Source organism: Sminthopsis crassicaudata, chromosome 2 (assembly GCF_048593235.1).
Source record: "Sminthopsis crassicaudata isolate SCR6 chromosome 2, ASM4859323v1, whole genome shotgun sequence".
Classification (NCBI taxonomy): Eukaryota; Metazoa; Chordata; class Mammalia; order Dasyuromorphia; family Dasyuridae; genus Sminthopsis; species Sminthopsis crassicaudata.
In genome coordinates, this window is record NC_133618.1 from 316658959 (window position 1) to 316672047 (window position 13089).

Here is a 13089-nt window from a genome sequence, read left to right on the forward strand (position 1 = left end):
TTAGAATCACCATCACCATCACCATCACCAGGCCCTTATTGAAAGTCTTAGAGGCTTGGCACAAACCAGCCAATTCAATTGGTATAACATTTGAAATCCCAGAGTCTTCTCCATACTGTGATGCAGTAGTGGAGTAGGACTTACATGGAGGGTATGTGGGTCAGGATGATATTAATTTCATTTTAAGATGGGAAAGGAAGCACAATGAGGCTTAAATGACACAAGCCACATTTAGGACATTCTTGACATCTAGTTAACTGATTTTTTTTTCCCTATCATGAATCATCATCCCTTGCCCTTTTAAATCTTGCAAAAAACTCTTGAAAAATATAATTAACACACACCCATTTAATTAATAGATGCAAATAACCTAAGTGAAGTTCATGACAGAGATGCCAATGTAGTCTTATCAAAAAAGCCAAGTAATGGACTGGACACTGACAGCCAGCAAAATCTGATGCTCTTAATATTAAGTAGTTAGGAATATATGCCCCTTCAGTTTATTCATTTGTGAAATGAAAATAATAATGCTAATGAAACTCTCAGGATTGTTTTCAAGGAGTAATTAAATAAATGATCATTAAACCAAATAAAAAATGCAATTATTAGGTAATGAATTTTAAATGATAATAATTTATTATGCTTAAACAACAATAGGTTATTATTAGCAGAATATTAACATTGACCTGATTAAGAAAATAGGAAGTTACTTGTTTTTCTCAAACAGAACAAAGTTCCAGAATGGCAGGGGGATAAGAGAAATGACATTTTCATATTTCTAAGAGGACACTTTAAAAAGAACAGTTATGCTTTTAGAAAAAGCTTTAATGAAACCTCTTAGGTGGGTGGAGAGAGCTTTGTTGGGCCACCTAAAATTATTTGTTACCTTTGATTTAATGAATACCAGAAAAGTGCATTTCCATGTACAAAGTTGAACAGAGGAGGATTATATGTGAAAATATCAATATTACATATGAATTCTTCTTTTAAAAAATAAATAATAAATTCAGCAGATTGCTTTCAGAGCTCTCCTAATTGTGTGGGATTCCTTCTCAACTTCCTTCATTTCTCTTTTCATTTCTCTTTGGTGCATTAAAGAAGTGCTTTGATAACATTTTTCCTTATTTGGGCAGCCTTATTAGCTATTTTTCCATAAGACTCCTCTTCCATTGCAATTTATTGAAAAAAATTAATGAAAAATAAGCTTGGTCAAACAAAACAAACTTCATATTTACCATGATAAGTGTGTACTTATTGTACGTATAGATATATAAACATCTATGTAGATTTGCCTAAATATGGCTTACAGAGAGGTACTAATAGATATCTCTGAAATCTTACCCACCCTCTCCAAAGGATACTTTAATTCTGCTAGGAGGAAATAACAGATCAAATCATGAAGTTGGTCCACTTTGTTCTTCTCAGTGAAAGGACACCAAACTAGCATTTTATCTATTTGTATTGCCACATGCCTTCTCTTTCTCTATCCCCAGCTAAATATTTTTAGGCCAAAGGAAATAATTTTTTAGATTCAGGGTTCTCACCAGATTGCTTAATGGGGAAGGAGCCTCCCACAGTATTTCTGAAGACCTGACTTCTTTCTCACCAGATACTAGTTATACAAAGATTATCATAAATAGTGAATCACAAAGAAACCCATTTATGTGAGATAGTTTCAAATAGGAATCAGACAAATTATATAGATTAGAACATACCAGATAGTACACAGAGTGAACAGGTTCTTACATTCATCCTATGATATGAAAGATCAACCAAAAGAGTGGCTGATCCCATCCAAGGGGAAAGACCTAGGAGCCTCTAGTGTAACTTGTAAACTAGAACTAGGGATGTATTGACTCCTTTACAACTTCTTCCCAGAGTCTCTTTTCTTTCTGAGACATCTTTCAAAAGAACCTGGAACTGTACTTATCCTCTTTTAAAATCAGAAGCTGGAAAAAGAATCTTTCCCTTCCCAAGCTCTCATAATTCTGTCCAGATGCAAGTACAGAACATTGAGTCATTGTTTTTTCTATCAATGAGTACAGTTTTATTCAAATGCTTAGGTTTGAACCCTGAGATACAACATATAAAAAATATATGCCTAATTATGTACTCCAAGTCTATCACCTCACTATCAGCTGGTGGGTAGCTTGACTTGTCATTGGTTCATTGGAATTGTAACATTGCATTGATCAAATCTCGTCTTTCCAAGTTGTTTTTCTTCACACTGTTATTGTTAATGAATAGATTATTCTAATTCTGCTTACTTTACTCTGTATTGATTCATTCAAATTTTTCCATGTTTTTCTGAAACTGTCTCTTTCATCCTTTCTTATAATGTATTATTCTATTATATCAACATAACATAATTAGTTTAGATATTTCTCAAATGATGGCCATCCCCTTTCTTTCTAGTTCTTTACTAAACAAAAGGTGCTATTGTATAATAATATCTAGATACTGATTTGTGCAAATAATGAATTCCATAAAATGATCATATGTATTCAAATTTTCAGTATTCAAAGTTATGATTACGTAAAACATGACACTTGTTTTTCACCCAATTGAAATATGCACTGTGAATTCTTATAATGACTTAGGGGTTTCTTTACATATACTTATTAGGATCTGGTTGTATTTCTGTACATATGGAACTTTCCCCACTTTTTTTGATCTCTCTGGCATTGAGTAGTTAGATAGTTGGTTTAAAAGGGGTGCACAGTTGAATTCAAATTGCTTCCAGGATGACTGACCCAATTAATAATTCCACCAATGGTGCACCATTGTCTATCTTTCTTCAGTTCCTCCAACAATAGTTTTCTTTTTCTTTTCTATCATTGTTGCCAATCTTATAAATATGAATTAGAATCTAAGAGTTGTTTTAAAATTAAATATTCTAATTGTGATTTCAGTTTTTAAAAATATGGCTATTAATAACTTGGATTTCTTTAAAGTCAGCTTTTTTTAAAAGATATTTTTTTTCTTGGGGAAAAAGATAAAGTATGATGATTTTGGAAGATTTAGGTTAGAAGTTGATGATGTTAGGAAAAGATCCATATAGCCAAGTTGCCAAATCCATGGACAACACTTCTGTCTTCAGATATCACTATGTTGCTTTCATTTAAAGTGTTTATGTCATAATACTAATTATTAAAAATCTGATTGGTTGATCCCTTCTTCCCTTCACTTTTCTCTTTCTCCCTTCTTTCCTTTGCTGTTACCTTTTTAAATGTCCTCACTCTTTTTCTATAATTTCAGAGGGTTCTGGAAAATGATGAAAATGTAGAAGAAGTTAATGAAGAGGAAGATTTAGAAGAAGATACTCCTAAACGAAAGAACAGGACCAGAGGACGGGTAAGTTAGAGGCTCTCCATAGGAGGAAAGGAAGATACAGAAAATACTATATAAGATCATGGATCTAGAACTCCAAGGGACCTTAGGGGCCACCTAATATACCTTCTTCATTTTCTATCTCAGGGAACAATCCAAGGGAAAGTTAAATTACTTGCTTAAGTTTATATACATAGTAGGCATCAGAGGCAGTATTAGAACTCAGTTTTCTGACTCCAGAGCCAGTGTTTTTTATACTACCTCAAAAAGGACTTTGATTCTCATGCCATGGAGAAAAGGCTCAACTTTTGCCTCAACTTTTATCAGAGAGGATAATTAGAAAACATTCAGCAAAGGGTACTCCAAAGAGGAGAATAAGCCTTGAATGTTAGTCAAGTGAATGAGTGGGGGAAGCAGGAGAAGGTTTTCTGTTCTCTTTTGCTTCGGTTCCCATACTTGGAACAATATTCCACAGAAAAGCATAGAGGCCACAAATGAACATTATTTTGGGCCTGAGTCCTCAGGCATGCCTAGGGCTGTTTGTCAGTTCAGGTGTGACGGTTTGAAAGCTGTAGTGCTTTACAGGGTTAGTTTACTGTGAGTCAATGTGGTTTAATGGGAAGAATATTGGACTTGGATATAGATTTGAATGTGGGCTCCAACATTTGCTAGCTGTGTGACTGTGGGGAGGAAATAAATAAAGAAGAAAAGGAGGAAGAAAGAAGAAAGGAGAGAAAGGAAAGAGGGAAGAAATGAGTAAGAAAAAGGAAAGTAAGGGGGGAAGAAAATAGGGAAGGAAGAAGGAAGGAAGGAAAAATGGAAAAAAGGAGATAAGGAGGGAAAGAAAGAAGAAGGAAAGGAAATAGAGAAGGAAATAAGCATTTTTTGAGTCCCTACTATGTAATTGGTACTGTGCTGAGCACTTTACAGATAATATTTCATTTGATCTTCACAATAACCGTGGGAGGTGGATGCCAGCTTTATTCTCATTTTACAGTTGAGGAAACTGAAGCAAACAGAGGTTAAATGATTTAAATGAGTTAGGAAGTGTCTGAGTTTAGATTTGAACTCAGATCTTCTTGACTCTTGTGGACTTGTGGACGAGTTGTTTAAATTTTCTGAACTTTCCTTATCTATAAGGTGTAGACATTAATGCTTTCCCAAGAGTTGCATGGAGGAATTAATAGAGTGGGAGTCAGGAAGAACAGTGTTATATTTGAAAATTAAGGTAAACTGAAAGACAAATTTTTGAGCATGATTTATTTATTAGTTAGACTAGTAATAATCAGCAAAATGGGTCAATGATCCCTTTCAATGACCAAAAGACTACAAGGTATGGCTCACTAGCCTTCATATAGTTTTGGGAAATAGAAGAACAATGAACAGAGTTCAGTAGATAGGGAAGACAATGTATTTGGTTACATGGTAGTATCATGAGAACAACAAGATTGCTTATGTGAAGGAAAATGAGTTAGTCCCCATATAGGGTGAATAATCACTCCTCTCTGAAAGTCAAGGAATTTAAATGGTTTTAAGGGATCCATATGCAATTTGTACTCTTTGCATGGGGATCAAAACTATCAGATTTGTTGTGTCTTTGGAAGCAATAAAAATCTCCTAATTTATAAGAATAGTTAAGGACAGATGACATATTTTGGGGGGATGATACCAAATTAATTTGTGGGGCTTAAAGAGAACAAACAGATGTCCTGAAAATTTCTCAGGAACTGAAGGTAAAGTAGATAACAATTTCCCCCATTAATAATTTAAACTAATTCAGAGGGAAAACGAAATTCCTGAGCTCAACTCAAAGACATAGAAAGGGGACTTAAGCAGAAACAGAATAAATTACAATGCAAAGGAAATATAGTATAGAATAATTTACAAAATAGAATTAATTTAAATTTCTCAACTTGGTCCAAATGCTATGTCTGATTTTTTTTTTACTTGTTTTGTGATTCTGGGCAAGGCATTTCATCTCCTATATGCCTTGGCAATAATTTAGGATTATGGTGTTTTCTCATATATGAGTTGTGATCAGTGTTGGTTGGGACAATTTATTACATTGATGAAATCATAGATTCTTTGAATATTGGGGTAATATCTGCACCATCTCACAGGTTTCTTCTGCAAACCATGCTTGATAAATTTTGTTATTGTTAAGTCATTTTTCAATCATGTCTGACTCTTCATGGCCGCATTAAGGGTTTTCTTGGCAAAGACACCGGAGTGGTTTGCCATGTCCTTCTCCAGTTCATTTTACAGATGAGAAATTGAGGCATGCAGGGTTAAGTAATTTGCCTGGGATCGCACAACTAGTACATGTCTGCATTCATGTCTGACCTTAGACAGATGAGTCTTCTACCTGCCAGCTGAGGAGAGGATGGAGGGATGGGGAGAAGGGGAAAATTTGGAACAAAAGGTTTTTGCAAGGGTCATTGTTGAAAAATTACCCATGCATATGTTTTGTAAATAAAAAGCTTTAATAATAATAATAATAATAAAAAAGATGAGTCTTCTCTTCTACATGCCCCAAACTCTTTCCGCTGTGCTATATGTCTGCTTTGGGAAATTTTAAAGCACTACATAAATGTGAGACATTACTATATTATTATTATTATTATTATTATTATTATTATTATTATTATTACTGGGTTAATAATAAACATATTTGCATTTTTGTACCTTTTCTATTACTTAGCACCTTAGAGACCCTGGAGAAGTTAGTCTTCCCGTGCCTCAGTTTCTCAATTTGTAAATTGGAAATAATTCCTTTCTTATATTCTGTCATTTCTATGAAGACAAAAGATGACAATGACTTCCAAATGCTTCACATATGCAAGGTGATATTATATGTCCTGTGACTAGAGAACTTGGGAATTGGGATCAGAGAACTACATATGCTTTAGATAAGCTGCCCGAGGCTTGGCATATGGAAGCATATGGAGATGGAATACCAACTATTTACCATTTGGTGGTTAGCTGGAATGTTTGTTCATGATATGGAGATACTCAGAGTTTTGGAAGGGGAAGCAGGTAAATTGTGTCACTTTAGCTTTGTTAATATTATGTGACTTTCCTGCCCTTAGTCATAGACTCATTGAGGTGGAAGGGACTTTTGAGAGATCATCTGTTTCATCCTGTTTTCCTGGCTCTGGTTCTCTATAATTGGTTGATCTGCTCTATCTCATTGGGTTCTGATAATATGTAAAGTATTTTTAAAAACATTGAAAAATTTCTAAATATTCAATTTATGTTTATTGAGTGCCTGCTGTTTGCCAGGATTCATGCTAGGTTGGTGTTTTGTCCTTCCATCTTGGAGAGGATCATGACATTAGGGAGGTGATGCCATGATATAGAAATGAACTGGATTTAGTGCCAGGTCACCTGCTTCACTTCTACTCTAGTGCCATTTGGGTCTAGTGGCCTGATAGAGATCAGGATGACTGGAGATGGCCCTGGATGTAGTGGAAAACTGGCCTTTTAAAGCTAAAGTATTTAACTTTGACTGAGACCACACCCATTCAGTGATTAAGGTTAGGTAGCAATGGAGGCAAAGAATGGCTTCTGTCAAGCCTTACCTACAAAGGAAGGACCTCATGAGAGGTAGTTGTGCCACTTTCTAAAAAAAATTGCTTAATAAAAGATGCCTTGTGTCCTGACCCCAGTAGACAAAATCATGTTGCAAGTATAATATCATCAATTTACATAGAACAGTAACTGTCATTTACATAGCAATTTAGTTTATATAGTTTATAAAATGATGGTGGATGAGGTTATTCTCTGTTTTAAAGATGAGGAAGCTGAGATTTTGAGTTCAAAGTGACTTGCCTATGGTCACACATCTGGTAAGTTATCAGAGCTGATCTATGAAGCAAGATCTCCAAGTCCAAGGACCTTTGCATGAAGATTATGTTCTTCTTATGTATTAGGGACAACTATGTGGTATAGCAGGATATAGTGTGAAGGAAAAATGAATAAATAAATGTGGGAGGAGAAGACTCTCAGGGTTTCTGGTATCAAGTAAAACAGTCTCTGCCTTCAAAGAGCTTAACTTCTGTTGGAGAAAAACAACAGATAATGAAATGTTTAAGATGCAAAGTAATTTCAGGAAAGTGGGGTGGGAGGCAAAAACACTAATAACTGGGGGGTGGGATTAGAAAAGGCACTTGAACTAAGCCTTAAATGGCACCAGAGATTTCTGTCAGGTAGTTTGATTGGGTGTGGTGATGGGGGGGGGGAAGAGAAATAGGATAAGGAGACTAGTGCAGTACACTAGGAGTGTATATTGATTAAACATTGATTAAGAATTTACTGTGTGCCTGCTACTATGTTAAGTGCTAAGAATTCTGATATGGTTATCCTTTCCACATCATGACTTTCCTCATCATGGTTTTGATATATTGTGGGTTGGTATAAAAAATTATATGGGAATTTTTTATTCCCATTTTTGGGGGAGTTTTGCAGAAGCTGCAGATGACTTGCAAAGGCTAGCAGATGACAGAAAAAGTTTAGAAATTCAGAAATGCTTAAATATATGTATAGTATTGAATAATATAAATCTATTTTACCTTTTTATACCATGTTTTACAGTAAGATATTGTAAACACTCCACAAAAGAAAGAGAAAAATTTTAGATTTCTTTGGTGTGAAAAGATGGTCATAAATTTTATACAGATTTTCCAGATCATGGAGGTACCATGCCCTTAATCCCCCAAAGTATGGAAGAAATAACTACAAAAAATAAGATAGTCCCTTCTTTTAGGGATCTTATATTCTAATGGGAAAGAGAACATGGAAAAGATAGAGGACTGGTATCATGATATGGTGAGGAAATGGCTGGGAAGTGATGTAGAGAGTTGATTCTGAAACAAATAAGATAAAAGATCATCCATTAGGGTCTAAGATGGTGTCAGGATCTGAAACTAAGGAAATCTTTATAGGTCTTGAGGAAGGAAGTGACAGGTCAGTAATGTTTAGGGACAGGAAACTAACTAGGAGGGTATTATATCTTTGTGCCTATGAGGTGCTGGTCTAGGATTGCAGCAGTGGGGAGTGGAGAGAAAGGAACAAATCCAAAAACCATTATAAAGGGGAAAAATAAGATTTAGAGACTGGGTGGATGGAGGTGGTAAAGGAGAGGCAAGAATCAAAGATGACTGAGTGAACTAATATTTACCTGGAAGGGTGGTGGTACTAATGACAGAATTTCCTTACAGAATATTGTCATGTGCTCCTGTGCCCTATCCACATATTGCTGATAAGGAAGTGAACACAGGGGGAGGAAGCATTTGTAAAATTACACAAGTTGTTAAATATCAGGATTAGAAATGGAACTCTTTCTTTGCTAAGCCCTTTCTTGAGCTCTTTCTTAACACTATTTTTTTCCTCTGAATTGTATCTGTCATTATACTTGACTATTTTCACCTGTTCAGAGGCTACTGTGACAGAACTCCTCTCCTTTCCTCTCTTCTCCTCTCCTCTCCTCTCCTCTTTTTTCTTTTCCTTTCCTTCCCATTAGTAATTAATTTCCATTTATAGGGAACTTTACATCTCACAAAGCATTTTCATATACATTATGTCTGTGGAATAGGAAAAACTAGCATCTATATTTAATATATAGGGCCATTGAGGCTCAGAGAGGTTGGGTGTGTCCCAAGATCACACAAATGGTAGAGATGACACTTTTGATTCCGAAACACAATATATCTTGAGAGCCTTTTATTATTTTAAAAATGATTATTGGGCTCTTTTGTTTTTAATTACCTTAATTTCAAAATAAATCCCTTTTCTCTCTACCATAAGGAAAGGGCGGGGAAGCAGTTTACCAAAAATGACCAACACATTGACTAAGTATGACAATATATGCAATATTTTATACTCATATCCCCCCCAAATCCCTTTGCAAAGAATAGAAGGAAATAGATTTTCTCAGTCCTTTTCTAGAGTCAATTTTAGTTTATTTAAGCAGCAAATCCTGTAAAGAATAGAGCATGAAACTTGAAGTTAGGAAGACATGAATTCAAATCCTGTCTAAAGACATTAGTTCTGTGATTCTGGGTAAATCAGTTTCCTCTTTCTGTGCCCAGTTTCCTCATCTGTAAAATTTATTTTATTTTATTTTTGGTGAGACAGTTGAGGTCAAGTTGCTTGCCTTGGGTCACAGCTAGTGTTAACTGTCTGAGGTCACATTTGAACTCAGATTCTCCTCCTGGCTCCAGGGGCTGGTGCTTTATCCACTGCCTCATTTAGTTGTGCCCCTCCCACCCTATCTATAAAATTAAAAGGTTGGATTAGATGATTGTTAAAGTCCTTTCTAGTTCAAAAATCCTATGTTCCTACAGAGTTTTGTTTCTTATTTTTATTTACATTTTTAGAGCCATTGTGTACATTATTTTCCTGGTTCTGCTTATCTCTATATCAGTTCATAAGCCTATCCATGCTCCCCTGAATATTTCATATCCATCATTTCTCATAGTACTTTATTACTTCATGCACCAAAATTTGTTTAGTGGCCACTTAATTGATGAGTTCTGTCATTATTATTACTACCTAGTTCATTATTACCTTCATAAGCATTGCTGTGAATATTCTTGGCAAATATGGACTTTTTTTCTCTCTTTGACTTCCTTAGGGTAGAAGTTGCATCTCTACGTCAAAGACAAGGAATATTTTAGTATAATTCTAAATTGTTTTTCAGAACGATTAAACTAATTCATAGCTTTGCCAACAATGTATCAGCTAACTTACCTCTTTTTCCATAATTTGTCATCTTTGACAATAATTAGCTAGGTATGAGGCAAAGTCTCTCTTTAAGAGAGGCGGTAGAAGGGAGCAGGTCTGTCCCTTTTTGTGTTTATCTCCAGTTTCCTGGTTAATTTTTCCCATCCTTTTCCTCCCACATACATGGGTTCCTAACTTCTTTTGACTCTCCCATTGTTTTGGGGAACCAGGACTCTGACCTGAAAGTTACGGTTTGTTTGAACCTTCTAACGTGAAGCACTATACTGATCAAATGTACAATAGTATTATGTCTAAAAAAGCAATGTATATACCTTAATTAAAATATTTTATTGCTAAAAATATTAACCAGCACCTGAGTCTTCAGTGTTTAATTTTTTGATGATAGAGTATCTTGTCTTGATGTTGATGGCTGCTGACTGGTCAAGGTGGTGATTGCTGAAGGCTGTCTTAAAATAAGACAACAATGCAGTTTGCTGTTTGACTCTTCCTTTCACGAAGGTTTCTCTGTAGCATACCATGCTGTTTGATAGCATTTTAATCTACAGTAGAACTTCCTTCAAAATGGAAGTTAAGCTTATTAAATCCTGTCGCTGCTTTTTCAGCTAAATTAATGTAACATTCTTGGATATTGTTGTGACTCAGGAAAGGGAGGCCCAAGGAATAGGGAGGCAGACAGGGTAATGGTTGGTTGGTGGAACAATTAGAACACACACAATATTTATTGATTAAGTTTATGTAATATTATTTGGATGTGGTTCATGACTCCCCAAAACAATCATAATAGTAATATCAAAGATTACTAATCATAGTCACCATAATAGACATAATAATAATAATGAAAAAACGTGAAATATTGTGAGAATTACTAAAATGTGATGTAGACAGGATGTAAACATTTGTTATTGAAAAAATAATGCTGATAAATATGCTTGATGAAAATTTGACACAAGTCTTCGATTGGTTAAAAAAATTACTTGCAGTATCTACAAAGTATAATAAGTGAAGTGCAATAAAACAAGGTATGCCTGTACTTTTGCCTTACCAATTCCTAAGCAGATAAAAATGTGGCTTATAAGAACTTTCATTTCTTCAGAAAACAAGGTTGTGCTACTTCCTTTGCTTAACAACATTTACTGTCAGATACTTCTTCATAATATATACCTTAAATTTGTAGTTCTAGTCATTGTTTGTTATCACTAAAAATAGCTATTTCCAATATTATATACTCAAGTTTTTGAGTATCCTTCTTATATTTAAAAAAGCCAGTTCCTCCCTCACTTTTTAAACAACCTTTAATCATGTATTTTTGGTTAAAAATACCCTAATACTTAATTATGTGTACATGTAAATATGCAAATGTATAGGTATATACACACATACACACTCATGGATGTGCATATGCATTTGTGTGTGTGTGTGTGTGTGTGTGTGTGTGTGTGTGTGTGTGTACTGTGTTAGGTGCTGGGGATACAAAAATGAATTGAACCTTAACCTCAAGGATGTTTTAGAGTGAACAGGGGAGATAAGACATTATATAATTATATAATCCTTAGAGGTCTATTGTTCTGGGTAACTCCTATGCTTAGAGGTCTATTGTTCTGGGTAACTCCTATGCTTATTGCTCTATGTTTCCCTCCACAATTTCATTGATTGATTGATTGATTGATTGATTATTTTTTTGTCCCTACGAACTTGAGAGACACCAAACACACAAGGCCATTTTTTATCTATAAAGAACAGGGGGAAAAGTATTTTGTGTGAAACCATGAGTCTACTTAAATTCAGGGTTTTTTTTTTTTTTTTTAGGGAAAATAAGAAATAAAATTAACGCGTTAGTACTGCTTTATTATTTGTGTCTCCTTGTGAACTTTCTCTTGGTCTATTTTTATATTTTGGCATGACTGTCACTAGCCCCGTTTTTTCCCCAAATATAAAAAATCCTATCTTATGACAAATGAGTAGATTGAAGTAAAACAGAATCTACACATTAGCTATGTCTGAATGGTTATGTATGTCTCCTGTATCACCTTTTCATCTGAGTTGGGAAAAGTAGCATATTTTATGGGGTTGTGGTTGTAATTGCACAGTTAATCAAAACTTTTCAGTGTTTTCCTTTACAGTGTTTTTATTGCACAGGGGAAGGGTTGTTAGTCTTTTTTTGTGTGTGTGTATCATGAACCCCCGTGGAAGGCTGGTAAGAGCAATGGATCCCATCTTAGCATCATAATTCTGATTAATTCTGAAAAATAATCGAAGGGAACGTTAAACTTCAGTTAGTGAACATGAAGATGTAAATTTTTCCCACTTAAGTTTGCAGACTCCCATGGAATACAGGTTAAGATCCCCTAGCTTCTTAACTTAATCTCCTAGTTCTACTCTCTTGATTCTGCTCATAGAGGTTTATCTCAATCTATTCCTTTCATCATTTCTTATAACACTATATTATTCCCTTCCATTCATATATCATATGAGATCTCTTAAAACTTGGTTTTGGCTTTGGCTTGATTCAGAGTTCCTTTTAGAAAAGTTACTCAAAAAACAAAGTAGCAGATATCAAGGATAGGACAACTATGTATTTCCCTTATAGCAAAAGCAATTCTTAAAACACTAAAGACTTCTAAGTTTGAGTTGACAAATAACTTAAAATATGAAACAGTAGCTCACAATTCCCATTATATTCTCCTAGGAAATAGGAGAGACTTCGAGGAGCCTTAAGGGAATGTTAATTAGAAGAGCAGCTCAAAGTTCAGGTCTTCTCTAAAAAGCGTGTACTTTCAAAAAATACCTTTTATTAGCACCTTATAAATCCTAGCCTTTTAAACTCACAAGACTATAAACATCCATCTCAGGATCACTGATTGGCCATTTGTACTCAGGGAAAAACAAAATGAATAACGCAGCTAGGGACTGAAGAGTCAGACTTAAATTCATCTAGAAAGTAGACATACTCACTGCTATATGTGAATAGTCATCATAATTGTTTCTGGAAAATAGTAGAAAAATCTCTTTTGACCA

The 13089-nt window shown here is 34.8% G+C and overlaps 1 protein-coding gene across 8 annotated transcripts in view; it reads left to right on the top strand.

Annotated features, from left to right (window-relative positions):
* Window positions 1–13089, top strand: part of DPF3 (double PHD fingers 3) — a 397766-nt gene that overhangs the window by 254220 nt on the left and 130457 nt on the right. For all 8 annotated transcript variants that reach the window (XM_074290117.1, XM_074290119.1, XM_074290121.1 and 5 more), the window contains one exon: window positions 3259–3354. In XM_074290117.1, the coding sequence (XP_074146218.1) occupies window positions 3259–3354 (96 nt within the window). The remainder of the gene's footprint in view (window positions 1–3258; window positions 3355–13089) is intronic.